General features: G+C 45.6%; 2 protein-coding genes across 13 annotated transcripts in view; both read right to left on the bottom strand.

Moving 5' to 3' along the window:
• Positions 1-1,583: 1,583 nt before the first annotated feature.
• Positions 1,584-9,640, bottom strand: Ctsk (cathepsin K). Its single transcript, XM_010616438.3, has 8 exons — positions 9,558-9,640; positions 8,061-8,181; positions 7,353-7,475; positions 7,115-7,267; positions 5,500-5,718; positions 3,085-3,250; positions 2,829-2,934; positions 1,584-2,217 (listed from the first exon to the last, which is right to left on the bottom strand). The coding sequence occupies exons 2-8, from the start codon at positions 8,178-8,180 to the stop codon at positions 2,118-2,120; spliced, it is 987 nt and encodes a 328-aa protein (XP_010614740.1). The 5' UTR covers position 8,181; positions 9,558-9,640; the 3' UTR covers positions 1,584-2,117.
• Positions 9,641-9,652: 12 nt separating this feature from the next.
• The window catches only part of Arnt (aryl hydrocarbon receptor nuclear translocator), a 60,347-nt gene continuing 51,091 nt past the window's right edge, over positions 9,653-18,908 (bottom strand). For 8 of the 12 annotated variants that reach the window (XM_010616425.3, XM_010616429.3, XM_019206378.2 and 5 more), the window contains 7 exons: positions 18,810-18,882; positions 18,533-18,656; positions 18,243-18,345; positions 17,605-17,752; positions 14,904-15,066; positions 14,194-14,357; positions 10,769-13,279 (listed from right to left, as the gene is read on the bottom strand). In XM_010616425.3, coding sequence (XP_010614727.1) covers positions 13,190-13,279; positions 14,194-14,357; positions 14,904-15,066; positions 17,605-17,752; positions 18,243-18,345; positions 18,533-18,656; positions 18,810-18,882 — 865 coding nt within the window. In that variant the 3' untranslated portion in view covers positions 10,769-13,189. Of the gene's footprint in view, positions 9,669-10,768; positions 13,280-14,193; positions 14,358-14,903; positions 15,067-17,604; positions 17,753-18,242; positions 18,346-18,532; positions 18,657-18,809; positions 18,883-18,908 lie in introns of those variants that run through there. The other 4 variants (XM_010616431.2, XM_010616437.2, XM_010616424.2 and 1 more) reach the window with 2 other exon arrangements.

Consider the following 18,908-nt stretch of genomic DNA (forward strand, 5'->3'; position numbering starts at 1 on the left):
CTCTGGGCCTTTGTTCACCCAGAACCTTAGACTGATGGGATCCTCCACCCCGCTTCTCTGCCCGTTAAGACCTCTCACAGCTCCGGGCAATCCCAGCTACCCAGGAGGCTACAGCGAAGGACTGCAGTTCAGGGCCAGCTTGGGCAACCTCATCAGGACTCTGTCTCAAAGTAAAAAGGGCTGGAGGTAAATCTGAGTGCACCACACCTGAAATCTACTCAGTAATGACCCACTCCTGAGCTTTCTCTTCACTATGGTTAGTATTGTTCGTTGCTTTTATCTGCCTCTATCATGAATATACCACGTTATTTTTTAAAGTTTAAAAAATAATTTTATTATTTCAGAAACATCCAGAGAACCCATTTTAAAGTGCTTAGCTTTTCAAAAGACAGTTGTCAAAAGACTATTTATTCTCTAATATGTTTCGCTTTTGGAGATGAGGTCTTGCTGTGTTGCTCAGACCAAACCGAAAAGCCTGGGCTCAAGAGATCCTACTGCCTGTGTCTCCCAAGTAGTTGGGACCATGGTGCATCCCACTAAGCCTGGCAGTCAGTATTTTTGAAATCAGGACCATGTTTAGACTCCTACACTTATATTCCTTACTACATGGGTTTTTTGTTTTTGTTTTTGTTTTTTAATACCAGGGTTGGAACTCAGGACCTTGCACTTGTGAGGCAGGTGCAGTGTCACTGAGCTACATCCCCAGCCTTCTTACTACATGGAAATAAATATTTACCCCCCAAATTATTTTGCATAGCAAGAAATAAGAATTCCTGATAGGAGACAGTCAATAAATGAGACTTTTTTAGTGGTAACAGGTCCTTGTCAGATGTGGCAGTGCATCCCTGTAATCCCAGCCCTTGGGAGGCTGAGACAGGAGGATCACTGTGAGTTCGAGGCCAGCTTGGGCTACACAGTGAGTTCAAATCCAGCCTAAACTACACAGCAAGACCCTGTCTCAAAACAGAAACAAAACAAAAACAAAAAATCCCATCACCAAAAAAAAACAGGTCTTCGATAAACATTTTTGTGAAAAAAAGGTAAAGCAAGCTATGCAGATTTAATCTTTTAGAATCCGTGTTGAAAGTTATTAGTAAAGGATTCGTATTCCCTCTTTTAATGACAGCAAAAGTTTGGGTTCTAGACCCTCAGAAACAGATGAAAGGTATTTCTCAACTCTGGTAAGCTTGTCACTTAATCTGGCCCACCCACAGACAGCACTAAACACTGAGATCCCCTTAGTCCCAGAAGCACAGCACAAGTACAGAATAAGTACCTGATAAATCCTGTGGAAGGGTTGAACGCATAGTGACCCGGGACGATTATGCAACAGTCTTTCCAGTCAGACTGTGAATATCAAGTAGAGGAATATTGTTATTCATCTTTTTGTCTCCCAACAGCCAGCACTGTATCAACACGCAATGAATGTGTACTGGGCTGGGGATTTAACTCAGTGGTTCCACCACATGCCTTGCAAGCGCAAGGTCCCGAGTTTGATCCTCGGTACCAAAAAAGAATGTGTATTAAATGCTGTTTATTAAACTGTAGCCAAGAGATAAATACTTTATTTCAAAAATGCAAAGAAGGAAAAAGAAAACATTTCTTCTGTCTTGCGAACCCGCACCCAAGACCTATGCATACACTTGTGAACTGGAGTGGAGGACACTGGCCGTCTCTACCTCGAGGCTATGGAAGGGAACTCGAACTGCAAAGGCTGGTGGGTGGCCTTAGTCTTCCGGGGTGCTGAGCGCTATCTGGTCCGCATGCCCGGGAATCCAGCCCCCACTCGACGGCCTCCCCAGCACAGCCCCGGGACAGCACAGCCCCGGGACAGCACAGCCCCGGGACAGCACAGCCAGGCGAGGCTGCGGCACGTCTCAGCCATGCACCCACACCGGGCAGGGGTTCCTGCGTGCGGGCCCAGAGGACAGTCCTCGGGGGGCTAGAAGGAAAGCAGCAGGGGCGTCGCTCGCAGCACCGCGGAGTGAAGAAATGAAGCACACAATCCCAGCGTGTCCACATCTGTCTCAAGAGTGGTACACAGCTCCCTTCCACGGCACATCGCGACACTGCGCCATCGCAGACGGAACTGAAGAGCAGAGGGCCGGCTGGCTCAGTCACATCTTGGGGAAGCTGGCCAGGTTGGCGATGCCACAGGTGTTGTTCTTATTTCGAGCCAGGAGAACGTAGCCTTTGTTTCCCCAGTCTTCTCCCCAGCTGGAAGACCAATCAAGAAAAATACTTAGTCCGTTTATTCTTTGAAACTCTTACTGTAGAGTGCTAGGTACCGAAGGCATACAAAATTGAGCAAGGTGACTTTTGCCTTTAACGTATTTAAAGGGGCAAAGAGGAAAAAAGGTATAATCCCGAGAGTACTACCACTCAGCAAGAGGATGAAAACAGGCCAAGTGTGGACCCGAGGGACTGGGGTGACGGGGAGGGCTGAGGCCGACAGGGAGGCAGGGTGGCAGGACATGTGTTAAGGTCCTGGGGCCGAAAACTGCCTGACAGCACAGGGAAACTGCGTCGGAAAGGCAGGTCGAGTCTAGCGTCTGAGCTCTGCGTGGCAGGGAGGCTCAGGCGGACGGCGGCCTGGGAGCAGGCCTGCAGGGAGAGCCGGGCCGGGAGGGCTGCAGGAAGGGAGCGGCTCGTTTGCGCAGGACAGTGACGCCCCTCCGCACTACCGTCCGACCACCCGAGCCAGCTTCAGAGGTAAGGCCAGCCGCATGGCAGAACGGAAGAGCCTGGTCCGGGAGGAAGAAAGGAGCCCCGGGAACTGGTACGTGGAGTGTCACAGGGTCAGCGACACGGCGGTGTCCCCGCCCTACCTGTTCTTAAGTATCCAGTGCTTGTGTCCCCTGTGGATCCCATACCCCACTGCCAGCAGAGCGTGGTTCAGATTGTCCCCGTTGCAGCTTTCATCGTAATACACACCTGGAAAACAGCCGCGCGACACTCGCTGCAAGCCGAGAGCCGCCCACAGGACACCAGGGTCCCCGCCTGGCACCCGACCACGGGGGCCACGGCACTGCACGGAGGACGCGGCCCCAGAACACTGCGCCCACGCCGTCCGGGCCTCCTCACCCTTGCTGTAGAACTGGAAGGAGGTCAGGCTCGCGTCAATGGCCACAGACACCGGTCCCACGCGGGCCACAGCTCTCTTCAGCGCCTTCTCGCTGCCTACAGGGATCTCTCTGTACCCTCGGCACTTGGCCGCCTTGCCTGTTGGGTTGTACATACAGCTTTCGTCCTGGAAGAAACAAGGCTGTGACAGAACTCAAACAAAGCAACGGGCCATGAGTTGGTCAGTGAGAAACTAGACCGAAGTTTTGAGTAGCATCAGTGCAGTAACGTTCTGTTCCTCTTCACCATTTCAGGAAACTAAGAAAAGAATATAAAAAAGGGCTCCTGCCTTTTCCCACACACAAACATCAGCTCCAGGTGGTTTAAAGACATAAACACGGAAAGCTGGGCGTGGGGGCGCACGCCTGTAATCCCAGCACTCAGGAAGCTGAGGCAGGAGGATCGCTGTAGTTCGAGACCTGCCTGGACTACACAGTGAGTTCCAGGTCAGTCTCCACTACATAGTGAGACCCTGTCTCAAAAAAAACAAAACAAAACAAAAAAGACATAAATAAGGAAAATTAAAACATATAAAGAAGAGATACTGCTTTTCTTACTTCAGGGTACAGAAAGATTTCCCAAATAAGATTTTTGTAAAAGGCACAAGTCATAGCCAGGCAGGGTGGGTCATGACTACAATCCCAGCATTCTGGGAGGCCGAGGCAGGAGGGTCACATGTTAGAGCACAGCCTGGGCAACTTAGCGAGACCCTGTCTCAAACAAAAACACAGCTGAGGATGTAGATCAGGATGAAGGTGCTGGGTTCAGTCCCCAGTGGACGCACATGCACACACACACACACACACACACACACACACACACGTCAACTTCTGGCCTTGTAGCATGTGTGAGGCTCAGAGGGCAGGGAGGCACCAGCTGCTGTGCGGGGAGAAGGCCAAGGCCAAAGCTCAACAGAGGGAGGACCTGGGCCTTCACCTCTACATCGGGGACACTAGCGTGAGGCAGTTTTGTGGATTATGTTCTCATCAGCGACAGAAATAAAAGCATATAAAGTGACGCTGACTTGGCAGTTTAGTTTGTAATTTTCCAACTCTGTGTTTTTTGTTTCTTGGTACTGGGGATCGAACTTGGCTCCTTGTGCTTGCAAGGATGGCCGTGGAACCACTGAGCTAAATCCCTGGCCCTCCAAATTCTTTTAGTAGCCAATTAAAGTGGACATGATACAGTAAAATTTTATATACACATACCCTAAGAGCCAATTTTGTTCCAAGGTATCATATCGTAGTACAGAATTTTCACGCATGTGCCTACAAAAGCCTGTGTCAGATATCTTACCTCTGTTCTACACCTCTGGTGTGAATTGGAGTACGTTCTTTTAATTTCTTCAATCTTAATTTCCTTGCCTATCAAATGAAGTCAAGTCTACCTTACAATGATGCTGCGAGAATTAAAAGAAAATGCACCAGGGCCAGGGATTTAGACGAGTGGTTCTGCCACCTGCTTGGTAAGCACAAGGTCCCAAGTTCGATCCTGGTACCAAAACAGGAAAAAAAGAAAAGAAGAATCGCACGAACTACACAGTTTAGTGCATGGCAACCATCGAGTTTACTACTCAGATCTGCAACCCTTGCTCCGAAGGCTCGTGTTATTTTACCCATCAGCCCCGCATATATATTTCAAATCCCTCAGATTGCCTCCTTTTGGAGAAGAAAGATCCTATTATTAAAGAACCATGGCAAAAGGCCCCGAGTTCAACCCCTGGTACCAAAAAACAATAACAACAACAACAAAAATCATGGAGAAAGAGATAATCCTTTATCTCCAAAATTATATACTTAATATGAAGTAACTTGTTTGTTCTCTCATTTTATTCGTTAGCATGTTCATTCACATAATCTGATTAAATGTTCCCCAAACTTCATTAAACTCATGTAAAACAAAGCCACATGGCCAGGCATGGTGGTACATGCCTATAATCCCAGTACTTCGGGGAGGCTGAGGCAGGAGGATCACCTTGAGTTCAAGGCCAGCCTGGACCACATACCCAGTCTCCAAAAAATAAATAAATAAACAAACAAACAAGTCACATGATTCATGAAAATAGCAAGGTTAGTTTTGTGGTTTGTAGGCACAAGGAATTTAGCAGGTTATCAAGACCCGTGCAGAGGTTACAGGATAATCTATCCCCTCTCATATCCAAGGCAGAGAGATAGAAGCAATGGCAGTTTAAGCTCCCCAAAGTTCCCCCTAGATTACAGAAATCATTTTCATGAGAAATCCTTCAGTGAGAAATTATCCCAGCAAGAAAGCCGAGTTAGATAACAGAAAACGAAATTTCTGGAATCGCTCCCAGGAAGCACTGCCACGCTGGGGAAGGAGCAGCCCTGACAGCGGGGAGCAGCGCCGCGGCCTCACCTGGCCCACGTACGGGTAGGCGTCCTCGGAGTCGATGCCCCGGTTCTGCTGCACGTACTGGAAGGCGTTGGTCATGTAGCCGCCACCACAGCCGTCGTTCTCATACACACAGTCCACCAGGTTCTGGGGACTCAGATTTAAGAGCTTGCCCGTCTTCTTCTTGAGCTGGCCCTCCAGGGCGCCCACGGAGCTGAAAGCCCAGCAGGAACCGCACTGACCCTGAGAGGCGTGCAGAGAGACGGTCAGTCCTGGGCTTCACACGGTCCCTGTCTTCTCTCCGCCTGCCCGATGACATCCCTGGTGCACCTTACAAACCCACACGCATACTGTCTGGGTGGTGAGGCCTTTCTGTTCCCCTCACTAAATCCCCTGCCTACTCCTGCTGCTGCAGGTAACTGTGGGCCCGGAGCTGCCGTACAGAGAGAAAGCAGACGCCAGTCTGTGGAGGCGGCTCCTGGGCCCTGTTCCAACACGCATGGTACACTAGCTGCGTGGCCTTGGGCAAGTCACTGCGGCACTCGGTGCCTCAGTTTCTTACCTGTACAATGTGAATCTTGTCCTTAGTGTACTTAGTTTCATGAAGATTAAGAAATTAGAATTTGTTTATGCTGACAGAGTGTAGCTTTTTTCCTTTCTTGATCTTTTAAGATAGAAAAGTTCTTGAGGACACAGGAACAGGTTATTTATTAGCCACTTTGTATCTCTACTGCCTACCACTGTAGTTACCTGGTAGGTTCTAGGGGAGAAATATATAGTAATTTGTTAAATAAATGTTTGTTTGTTTGTTTTTTTTTTTTTGGTACCGGGAATCGAACTTGGGTTCTTGTGCTTACAAGGCAGGCAGCGGAACCACTGAGCTAAATCCCCAGCCCAAATAAATGTTAATTATTATTTTAAATTTAATTTAATTTTATTTTGCAGTACTGGGGATTCAACCCTGAGGACTCTACTGCAGAGCTAGACCGCCTTTTTAAATGTTCATTTTGAGACAGGGTCTCTTTAAATTGCCTAGGGTGTTCTCGAACTTTGGATCCTCCTGCCTCAGCTTCCCAAGTAGCTGGGACTTTTAGGCATGTACCTCACACCCAGCTCCACTGTTCATCTTATTGATAAAAACCTGTGTTAATATTATAGAAAAGTGGCATTCTCATATTGGCAAGAAAGTAAGATTGTAAAAACTTTTTGGAAACTGTGACCCTTTGCTTTTTTTTTTTTTTTTTTTTTTTTACGGGGATTGAACTAGGGTCCTTGCGCTTGCAAGGCAGGCCACCAAACCGCTGAGCTAAATCCCTGGCCCTGGAAACTGTGACCAAACATTTCCAATTTTTTTTACTAAATATTTCTACAACTCACACACACACACACACACACACACACACACACACACACACACGAGCACTTACTGCAACACTATTTGTAACAAAGAAGATTCAGAAACAAATGTACAAAAATAGGTAATGAGTTCAGTAACAGAACAGAGCTGTATTCTCTTAGCACAGAGAGACATACCTTAATTTTTCTCTCCCTATTTCCTGGTACCCGCCTACTTCAAGACTGAAACACCAGCAAAAGGCACAGGCCGTGCCAGGTTATCTGTGTGCACACAAGAGAGTACCTGGTTCTTGACAGGAGTAACATAGCCCTTCTTCCGGTAGTCGACAGAATCGGGAACCCTGCCTTCCCAGTCTGGGATGTAGGTGTCGTTACTGTGGGAATGAGAGGGAGGGACTTTGAGCCCAGTCATCTTCTGAACCACTTCTTCACTGGTCTGAGACAAAGAAGAGAGAGACCAGGCATTAGCAGGAAGTTAAAGCAGACATGGCAGGTGGGCCGGTGGCTAAGGCTTGACTCACCAGGTCTCCCAGGTGGTTCATGGACAGCTCGTACGTGTGGACGCCTAGAGAGGCCTCCAGGTTATGGATGGAAATATGCTTTAGGTTTCTCTCCCAAATTAAGCGCCGAGAGATTTCATCCACCTAAACAGAGCATTGTCATACTTGCACCTACTGACATACACGTACAGTTACATAGATAGTACTGTGGAGAAAAGATGCAACTTAAAACTATAAAATGGGGCCGGGGTTTAGCTCAGTGATGCCACACCTGCCTGGCAAGTGCAAGGTCCTGAGCTCGATCTTTGCTACCAGAAGAAAAAACAAAAAATTGTGAAAAGTAGTCTAGTTGAGGAACCATGGATTAAGAGTATACAAAAAGAAATATGTAAACAAATACAAATAATATAATGCAAAGCTCTGGAACGATCAATAGAAAATTGCTGAGATTAATAGAATCAATAGGATTTTTTTTTTTTGTGGTGGTGCAGAACCCAGGACCTTGCACACGCTAGGCAAGGGCTGTACCACTGAGCTATACCCTTGGTCAAGACAACTGCACAGCCAAGGATGAGTAGGTTTTGACAAATGAGCTGAGGTACGGACATGAAGCTGGGGAACAAGACAGGTTTACTTTGTTGGAATAAAGTTCTTTATTTGGATTCAGGAAGGGAACCAGAACGGAGACCTGACACCCAACTCTCCCACCGCGCTCCCGGCCCCAGGCACCTTGCCATTATACTGCTTCCGGTAGGTCTTCTTCCATAGCTCCCACTGAGGGTCCAGTATCTCCTCGGGGTACAGCGCAAGGCTCACCACGGGCAGCAGCAGAACCTGGAGCCCCCACATCCTGGGGAAGGGAATAATTGGGGAGACTCTTCCATGTGGCAGGGGAGCCACATCCTGGCTTAGGATGAAGAGGTGGAGCCGTACTCCTGAGAGGTTGCTCTTAACCCTTGAGGAGTCACAGGTTTCATTCAAAAGCTAATAGAAGTACAGCTGCTCTCAGGAGAAAAGATAATAATGCACGGGCAATAATCCTTGGGGACTCATGAATCCAGATAAGAAGCCCTTCCTCTGAGCCCTGAGACAGAGGAAAACTTGGCTCTCTGAGGAAGGCAGACAAGGAATTGAGGGTGGTTTTCATGGTAAAACAATGAGAGGAAGAGCCTGGGTTTGCACGAGATATAGGTTTCTCTGGTTCCAAGAAGTCTGACAGGGAAATACAATACACACACACACACACACACACAACCAGAAATGGGCTGGAGGCCAGACAACTGGGATGGGCTTTGAAACTGTCTTCAACGTTGGGGTTGGACAAAGTAAGAATAAGATGGGAATGGCACTGGAGGATACACAGATTTTCAGCTTTTCTTCCTGGAATGCCTAAGTCAACACTTCCAGATCTTGCCAGGAGAGGAGAGGGGAAGAGTTGACAGTATTTCCTCATTTAACTGAGGCATTTATTCTCCTCACTCTCATACACTTCCCCTCCCCCTTAGGCAGGAAACTGGGCTAATCTCAACCAGATGCTGTGGACGGGACGTTTCTTTTTTTTTTTCCAACAATAAACATCTGTTGCTGCCTCACAGGGCAAAAGACTCAGTCAAGGTTAGAAAAATGTAGAATGGAAGAGCAATGTCCTATAATGATTAAATTCACAGATTTTTAAAAACAGCTTTCTTCAAAGCCAAGCCTCGCTCATTTCCTGCACTGGTTTAACTGCGAGTCCTTCAGTTTAAGAACAATCCAGTCTCCAGCAAGTCATACGAACCATGCAGCGCTAAGTTTATAGTTCATTTTTATGTAATCTTTACAAATTGGCAAAATGTCCAACAGGACATTTAATAGCTGGCATGTTAAGGGCCTAGAGATGCCAGCACAGAAATATGAAGCTACCACCAACTGGTACTGTTCTTACTCCTCCTCAGTCAGTTAACTCTTCTGGTCCAAGGAGAAAATGACTGGCTGCTTTTGAGCTACGAGCAGAGGATTTCCTAGTCCTTCGCTTTTACTTAGCATGTACTAACAAGCGTATGGTACGTACGGCCATACGAGGAATCCTAGACTTACAGGCAGGTTTTATCTGGCCAGGAAATGAACTAAGAAGGGCATCTGTTTTCATCCAGAGCCTATAAAGTTCATTTTGATCCCCAACTCACTACATCCGATTCTCTTAAACAGACTAAGAAGCTAAACGATCTAATAAGTTGAAAATGTTACCTGAAGCTGGGAATCTCGTCTGGGGTCCTTTCAGGCAGGAAATGTGGCTAATGAGGCCAAGGGTGCTAGATTTATTCCATCAGGATTGCGGAAGTCAGCCACAGCAGTTGGCTGGAAAATTTGGATAAGACAGGGAGGCGGGGACAGAAATGTTAGGGGGGTAAGGGTGGAAGGAGGCAGCATGTTTGCAGTGTTCCTGTCTGCGCAGTGTGTGCCAGGATGAAGAGCTGCTACTTAAGTCTCACATGACTCTCTAGAGGCAGACAAAAGACAGTGCACATTGCTCGAGTTGGGGTACACTTTCTCCTTTAATGGGGAAATGACGGACACAGCCTTGGTCTTCCTCATCCTCCTCCTTTAAATCCTTTATTATAATACACTGCATCTTTTCCTTTGTTATCACCCAGACCCACCTAACACTGAAACCTGTTTTTAAAGTTGTGGCTGACCCACACCTCTGGAATAACAGAATAAACACAAAAGGCTAGAAGTAACATAAGTAAGGCAAGACACAGGGTCCAAAGTTGTTCGTGTTTTATGAGGTGGTTGTCTGAAGATGCCACTGCTTCTAGGAAGGGGAATAGCTTTCCCGGCCTAATGTGATTTTGTAGAGGGAGGATCTGCGGAGAAAGTCAGATGAAACTGGTCTGAAGTAGCCAGTGCTCCTGGCTGTTTCGGGCAGCGCCTGAATCAATGAACTGGTGCACGCCTGAATCAATGAACTGGTGCACTCCTGCGGACTCTGCTGCTAAAGCCTAAGATGGTAGGGTGTCTGATGAGCATTATGCCTCAACTGTTAAAATCCCCAATCCAGGAGATCACATGAGCTTCTGCAAATGCTTCCCTGAACCCTACCCATGTGACAAATCATGAGTTTAGCTCAGCTACCCCACCCAACTTAATTTTCTTCCATAAACAGATGTGGGGAGAGATGAAAAGATGATCCCTGGAATAAAGGGTAAGACATGGAATTTAGATTCAGTTCTAAGCTGGATTCCACGAATAAGCTCTCAAGAACATACTTATGCCTCTGGACCTTGAGTTGTTAATGAACCACATCTAGCCCTTCTAGAGGGAAACCAGGTCCAGACTTGAAGAGTTTAAATTTCCCAATCCTGAGCTAGGTGTTGTGGCGCATGCCCATAAATCCCAGTACTTGGGAGGCTGAGGCAGGAGGATCATCTCCTGTTGAGGCCAGCCTGGGCTAAAAGTGAGTTCAAGGCCAGACTAAGCTACCTTGTGAGACCCTGTCTCAAAAAACAAAACAAAAACAAATTCCCAAGCCCTAATTCTTTTTAACCCAAAGGACTTAACAGGGAGAGAGGTATCCAGATGTGCCCAGTGGTTTGGAACCCCAACTCTTCCCCCATCTCTCTCAAAGGCTTGGGCAACCCCCACCCCCACAGAGTGTGGTCAGAACATCCTGGCCAATCTTACTCAGAATGCGTCAGGGTCAGGAGGACGAGTGAGGAGGAAGCGAGCTGAGTGATCAAGGCCCTATGATGTCTGATCCCTGAAATGAAAGACTCACACTGTGTGTTTGGAGCTCAATCTATGGATTCCTTTAGTTGTGAATGTCTGCTGTTTATGAGCCGAAAAGGAGTAATAAAGTCGCAATCGAGATCACACAACACAAGAACGTTTACAAAAGGAAAAATATTTTGTTTTAAAATCTTTGCTACATGTCATTATTTTTGCCACTGTATTAGCACAGATGCCAGCAATACAGAAATGGCCAACAAAAAAACAAAACAAAACAAAAAACAATCAAAAATAAAACCCTGAAGGAAAAGCAGAAACAAAACCCCCAGAGCATCTTCTCCCTCCCAGGTCCCCCCCCCCCAAAACCCTATAACTGTACAATATTATAGTCTTGATCACATTTAAAAACAATTGATTATTAAAAAACAAGGATTCCATTGGAAACTCAACTTTTTGGTTTCATAAATTGTGATATAAATATATATGTATACTGTATGTGTGCACATAGCATAAAAAAATAAATTGTCTCCTTTCCACTGCATTACCTGGCACCAGACTGGAGACAGAAGGAAGAGACCAGTAAGTAACATCCCTCAGCCTCTCCAAGGTTGTCTGTGCTCCTAAGTCTCCTACAAATACACTTAACATGTCTTCCAATCTACTCAGTCTTGCACTTACATGCTAGCTGGAGCCAGTTAAAAAAAAATTGTTTTTGGGGGGCGGTACCAGAGATCAAACTTAGGACCTCGTGCTTGCCAGGCAGGTACAGTGCCACTGAGTTACATCCCAGGCCCTAAAAAAATTTTACAAGGCTGGTACACGTGATTTACCTGAGGAAGGTAAAGGGTGAGAGCAGTAACCTGTATCCACAATTATATGGCTATAATTACCAAGTGACCCTGTTAGGGTGGGAGTCCAGGACCCCATAGCACACAGAATTATTATACTTGTGCTCTAAAGCAAAATCCAACCTCAACATTGGAGGGGGAGCAAAGAGGAAAGACTTACAGGCCAGAAGAGGCTGGAATCTGCTTCTTGCTAGATGAGAGATTTTTAAGGATGGAATAAAAGAGGCTATTTTGCAAGAGACTTGGTATCTGTTTTACACTTCAACAGTGAGGATTTTCACTGGGACTGTTAATCCAAGAAGTTGAGTTTCCATGCAGAAATAACCTCTATACAACACACATCATGTGTGATTCTGACAGAAATATGCAGCATTAACCTTATGGACAAGTCTAAGGTTTCTAAAAGTGTTTATCTTGCCAGCCTATTTCGGTAATGTTTGCCGATCTTTCCAAGTACGGTGAGCACCAAAAGCGGGACTGATCCAGCTTTATCACTAAATATGTTTGGTAAGAGACCAACCATTATCAACAAGACTTTGCCTACAGTTGCACTTTGGCTGGGCACAGATAGAAGTGCAGCAAAGATATCTATTGAAATACTCTTTGGCTGCAATACTAAGTGGAGAATACTTGGAAGATTTAACGCCTTAGAACTCTTTGAAGAGCATACAGAAAGTCAAAGATAAAATCTGGGACAGATTTGCATAACTCCCTCGTAGGGAGGAAGAAACACAAATACACAGACACACAGACACAGACACACACACAGATGCACCGATGCTCACTCGCACATGTTTCCTTCCAGAAGAACTGCTCACAGGTAACAGAAAGAACCTGTACTCACTTCCTAAAGCCCCACAATACCTACCATGTTTCATGGTGCTCAACTGTGAGGGTATTTCTCCTTCTTTTCCACCCAATTCAGAATTTCTTTCCAAAATTGGCCATAGTCTCCAAGGCAAATAAATAGTAGGTGTAGGTTCTTCTAACCTGTCCCTTCACCCCGGCACAAATTATCACTGTGCAACTTCTGGTCAGGAGATGTAAGGAGAGCCATTCTACCTCTCCTAGCCTCGATTTTCAGAGTGCTAAAGGCCTTGGGGATTCATTTCATCTCATCTACAAATGTTATCTCAGTGAGGCAAGGGTGGGAGCTAGGAAGGTCCAGCAGGGAGAGAGGGGTACATGTGAGGGGTGAGGGAAGGGAAGGGAGAGGAACTTTTATTCTGTTTACAAAAGATTTGTTTTTAAAAAACAAACAGTATTTTTTCTCCCCCACCCCTTATCCTCACCCCAATAGTTCTATTCTGAAAAGGAGGGAAACATAGTTAGATCAGGAAATTCTTCATTGTTGTAGCTGTTGCTCTGGTCTCCCAGCATGGATAGCATCTCCTAATGAAAGAAAAAGATTATATTTTAGTCCCATACCCTTACATTTAGCAAGTTCTCCCCCAGCATCCCAAGGAGTCCCTGCTGTGCTGAGCTCTCTCAGCCTTCCTTATTCAAGCGCTCTGACTCCTCAGACCACAGCCTTTTCCCCAGCTCCTTCTGTCTTCCTTCTTCTACAGTTCCTGCAATGACTTTTTCTCTCCTCCTCCTACCTGGTATTTTCAAAGGGAGAAAAGCCTGCTTGCCGTATTTCACATAAGCTGTCGTAGACACCACCCTACTAGTTTTCCACCAAAGTCTATTTCGCCTTCTGCACTCTATGCTTTACGTGACCTGGTCCTTTGTCCAAGCTTAATCTGTTCACTCTTATGGTCCCCTTAGGACTTGTGTGAACAGGCCTTTATAACCGCCCCTGTGTTCTGTTTTACATACTTATTTTTGGTAGTGGGGACTGAACCCAGGGCCTTCACCCCGAGCTATCCCTAGCCCTTCTGTATTTTGAGACAGGGTGTCTCTAACTTGCTCAGGCTTGTTTCCAACTTATAATCGGTCTGCCTTAGCCTTCCAGGGTGCTAGGATTACAGGCCACGGCTTCATACACTTCTGAAAAATTGTCTTGCCCATCTTGAACCCAGAGCTACTATGAACTAAGGATACGGATCTCTGTGAATGAGCTAAAATAACTTTCTTCAGCTTTCCATGCTGTGTCAAATCACTACCGCCGTCCAGTCTGCCGAGAGGGCGGGCATCAGACTCAATTCACACTTCTCAGTTACTGACACCGATCCCCACACATCCCGTCTTCTCACACACACACCTCCAACCAGCCAATACCTTACTCCGGGCACGCTCCCTTCTCCGTCTCTCCTCCCATCCACTCCATCCTAGTTTCTGTCCTGAAGTCTTTGCCCGCTCACCTGGAAGACCTCGGGCTGGCTAGGTTGCTGTGCAGACGGCTGCTGAACATGTTCACTAGAACCGGACCGGTGATGAGGCTGCTGGCCCTGCCACTGTGGCCAGACACCCACGCCCTCTGCTGTCCGTGTCTGGAATTGTCCTGCAGTCTGTCCAGCCTCAGGAGCTAGAAACACAGTAAGGCACACACATCCTGTCTGTTAGCCCGTCTCACTGGAGAGGAGAAAGGAGTGCAGAGCTACAGCCGCCACTTCTGCCCTTCCTATGCTGATCGGTGCTGCTTCTGTTTCACAGCCCAGTTCCAAAACACCTTTTCTTCTGTAGACAGTGTTCCCAAAGAGTTCTTTGCTCATTTGGGCTGTTAAATATCATGCTTTGTGCAAATTTCACATTAAAAAAATTATAAATATTACAAAATTTTACATATTTACAAAACATTTACAATATCTTGTCATTTGTGCCAAAGTATTTTTCAAGTGTGTAGTTACAGACGACACCTTGCATCTCCCTATGATTAGGTCAGTGCTCAGGGGCCACAAATGAATCATCTCAGCTATAAAATCCTTTCTCTTTAGTGGAGTTGCAGTAGGGCTAGGAGTGCAATTCAGCGGCAGAGCATTGGCACAGCGTGTGTATGAAGCCCAGTACCGAAAGGAAAAGTTCCCTTTAGAGGTGTAACTTTCCGACGATTCTCCTTCCAGTCGGAACTCACCAAAGCTGGGTCCACGACCTGTGAGAGGAGGGTAGGCAGCGGCACCAGGGGACGCGGTGGGTGCACCAGGAAGAGACATGGAGCTGAAGGAGGACGGGGTCTGAAAGTTGCCTACACCAAACTGGGAAGAACGCGTCTTAGCTGTCGCCTGTGTAGCAACCTGCTGAGAACAGAAGGGATAGCGGGCAAGAGAGAAGAGAGCACTAACGTTAGCGCACAGACCACGTGTACGAGCGTCCGCTCATCAGTCACTGTGATCTTCTGGCTGCAGCTCATCACTACTTCTAACTATCATTTCCTCTGATTAACTGTCAATCTCTCTCTCTTTTTTTTTTTTGGTACCGGGGATTGAACTCAGGACCTTGTTTGCAAGGCAGGCGGCAGAACCACTGAGCTAAATCCCCGGCTGTCAATCTCTCTTGACACTATTTTTTAGGTAGGCGAGATAAAAGGGCAAAGAACAAGAGTAAGCTGTGAGAATTAAATGAAAACATTTTATAAACTATGGTTACATAAAACTAGAGGCAACAACAATAATAATAATGGAGTATTATATACCGAGAAAAATAATTTGCACTCTTTTAATATTATTATTTGAAGTCCTGGAGATTGAACCCAGGACTTTTAAACCGAGCACATACTCAGCCCCTTTTTTATTTTGAGATAGGCTCTTGCTAAATCATCCAAACTGAGTTTAAACTTGCTATCCTCCTGCCTTACTCCCAGATTACACCACCATGCCTGACACTTTGTATCCTTTTCTTTTCTTTCTTTTTTTGGTTTTTTTGAGACAGGGTCTCACTATGTAGTTGAGTCTGACCTGGAATTCACTATGTATCCCAGGCTGGTCTTGAACTCACAGTGATCCTCCTGCCTCAGCCTCCCAAGTGCTGGGATTACAGGCGTGTGCCATCACGCATGGCTTTTTTGTAACCTTTTCTTATTCAGTGTGTTCCGCATTCCTTTTGAGACAGGGTCTCACTATGTAGCTCAGTGGCCTTGAACTCACTACTGTAGTCCAGGTTGGTCTTGAACTCACAGCAATCTTCCTGCCTCAGCCTTCTGAATGCTGGGATAACCAGGATGCACCACCATGCCTGGTTGTTCTGCATTCCTTTGTTCCTAATGTCTTTTATTTTTTTAACATTTTTTCTCACCAGAATAGTCATTTGAAATATTTGGAAAAAGGCAAAGAAAAGAAGAATTATTCAGAATTCCATCACCAGAGACCTATGGTTAACATTTTTCAATAATTAATTCATTTTATTTTCCTATTTTCTAAAGATGCATGTTAAAAGTCTGTCAAGAGAAACTACTCTTTAGCCTGCATACTCATTTTTCATAGTTCCAGAATACAGATCACTGAAAAAATTTCTTCAATCCAAAGAAATTCTTTACTCCAAAAAGAGTTTGCCCTCATGAAAGCAGCCATCTTCACATCCTCAAAATCTTTCATGCAGTCATGGTTTGTGAGACATCTATGAATATCATCTTTCTTGATTCTGCCACAGCAAACTTACAGAGACCAGCAACCCTCAGAGAGACAATAAACCCTTTGACAATAGGGAATCACCGAGGTAGGCTGTCTTGGTTTCTTAAAGCACAGAAACCACAGTAGTGTTGGTCCTCGAGAGCAGTGACCTTCCTGGATGATGGAGAAACAGCCTTCTGCGCATTTTTACACAACTGCGATCATAATGCAAAATAACCATTTTGAAGCCTATTTTTGCTTCTGATTTTTCATTTTAAAAAAGTATTATTTATGCATATAAATATACAGCGATGTATTAAAGGATATTTGCTTTAGGCTTTGCTTATTTACTATGCATCATACACATGGATATAAGGATTTTTCCCTTTTTTGTAAATACACATCATTGTATGTAACTAGTACTTTTCTCTTTTATTTGTTTCTATGTTGTGCAATACTAATCAAAGAGGAAACTTTTTTTTTTTTTTTTTTTTTTTTGGTTTTTTTTGAGACAGGATCTCACTATGTAGTTGACACTGACCTGGAGCTCACTATGTAGCCCAGGCTGGTCTTGAACTCACAGTGATCCTCCCGCCTCAGCCTCCCCTGTGCTGGGATTACAGGTGTGCACCAAGGTTATTATGTAAGAAACATGGACTCTAATGAGATTTCTGGATTATCTTGTTTTAATTAACTAGCTGCTCTCAAAATACCAAAAATTAGAAACTGGAGGATGAAGATTAACCACTTAAATTGGGTGTGGTGGTACACATCTAATCCCAGTACTCTAGGAGGCTGAGGCAGGAGAACCTAGCCTGGGCTACAGAGAGTTTAAGTACAGCCTGAACTATACAGAGAGATCCTGCCTCAAAAAACCACCCACCTACCCACCCACCCCCGCTCTCGCTGTCCCCCTACGGAGCATTGTTCTGGCAGGTGTTATTTCAACCAATCGATTCTTGTATTGAATAAATTTGATAAAACTGTCATTTTATAATAATAATTGTTTTACAATGTAACAATCTTTTTTTTAAGATAACAATCTTATCCTGCAAAAATTCATGGAAAAAATATGCAATTTTTGTCATCCTGTATTTAAATAGTTGGACTGGTAAGTGGTTAAGAACAAGTTATGTAAGAGACAATAATGTGAACAGAAACATGTGAAAAGAAAGCCAAACCAACCAAACAAAAACAATACATAGGGATGAGACAGATGAGAAGCTTCACCTGGGCAGAGAAGCCTGAGCGGGTACTCGGGGTCCAGGCTGGGGCTGCTCCCTGGGAAGGGTTGGAGTGGCGGGAAATCTGGGCCAACATCTGTCCCGCCGAAGATGATGGCTGGACAATGGTTACAGGAGGGGCCAGACCACTATTCCTAAGAATGAACAAATGGCGAATAAATGATTAAATGGATAGATTCATCACAGAATCCAGGAATCAAAGAACAATCTAATACTACTAGATCCCCTTGACTTCCTTGGATTTAAGGAAAATTTGGTAAAAGAATTTGGAAAAAACAAGAAAGACCAACAGCCACACACTGACCAGGACACACAAGGATGGAACCAAGAAGATTGCAATAGGACAGGTGCAAAGAAATAGGCAGAGGGCTGGGGATGTAGCTCAGCAGCACTGTGCCTGCCTGGTAAGCACAAGGTCCTGAGATCAATTCCCAGTACTGAGGGGGGGGAAAAAAAAAAAAGAAATAGGTAGGGGAAAAAAGCAGCTCCTCTGTTCACTCTAGGCCTTACAAGCTCTACTGCTTTGCCTGAAATAACCAGAGAAAGCAAGAGAAGAATGAAAGTTGGATTTAGCCGTGGAGTTCCTCAAGGCCTTAAAAAGCAGCACACATACATGGGGCTCACCTGAAATTCTCTGCCGGCCGGGGGTTAGGAGGGAATGAGCCGCCCTGGGAGAACAGCTGTTGGGTGGCGGGGCCAGTGCTGGAGGAGATGCCTTTACTCTGATCTGCGGACCAAAAGGTGCGGGGGAGGGGCAGTCAAGGGCTGCAGTACACCATTCCGCAAGTTCTAGTACTCCTGGGGCTCTATGTTTAAGGGGAACTACGTCGGAAGATTACTGATTGGACAGCAACAGGCTCACAAGTAGGAATTTCAGAATGAGAATCTGAAAAAGGATTGAGGAAGAATCATACCCGCATTGATGCTAGAATAGATTTCTGAAAATCTTGGATCTCTATCCTGGGCAAAGAGAACATCTGACTTTTCAAGGGTCTTGCCATGTTCTGGCCCTGTAGAAGCCACAGGCTGAACAGAAACCTATGGAACAAAATGATGAAAGTACTCATTAAAGATTTAACATAATTCAATAACCCCCAAATTCACATAAAATATACATACACCTTGACGGGCACCGTGGGACTTTTTTAAAGGAAATGCTCACTGTCCTCTTCAAAGGTGACACACACTCACCTGGGAATGATTGTAGCTGGCCAGTCCATCTCTTCCTGGTACCATGTCCAGTTCTGTTTGCTGTTGCTGCTGCCTACATGATAATCAGTGTGGAGAAAA

Source organism: Fukomys damarensis, unplaced genomic scaffold (assembly GCF_012274545.1).
Source record: "Fukomys damarensis isolate Sample0158 unplaced genomic scaffold, DMR_v1.0_HiC HiC_scaffold_33, whole genome shotgun sequence".
Taxonomy (NCBI): Eukaryota; Metazoa; Chordata; class Mammalia; order Rodentia; family Bathyergidae; genus Fukomys; species Fukomys damarensis.

Excerpts from the sequence above, each read along its gene's own strand:
- Ctsk (XM_010616438.3), bottom strand. The coding sequence starts at position 8,180 with ATGTGGGGGCTCCAGGTTCTGCTGCTGCCCGTGGTGAGCCTTGCGCTG. Across the intron at positions 2,935-3,084 it reads CTTCCAGTTCTACAGCAAGG|GTGTGTATTACGATGAAAGC; the intron begins GTGAGGAGGCCC and ends GCTGTTTTCCAG. Across the intron at positions 2,218-2,828 it reads CACTGGATACTTAAGAACAG|CTGGGGAGAAGACTGGGGAA; the intron begins GTAGGGCGGGGA and ends TTGGTCTTCCAG.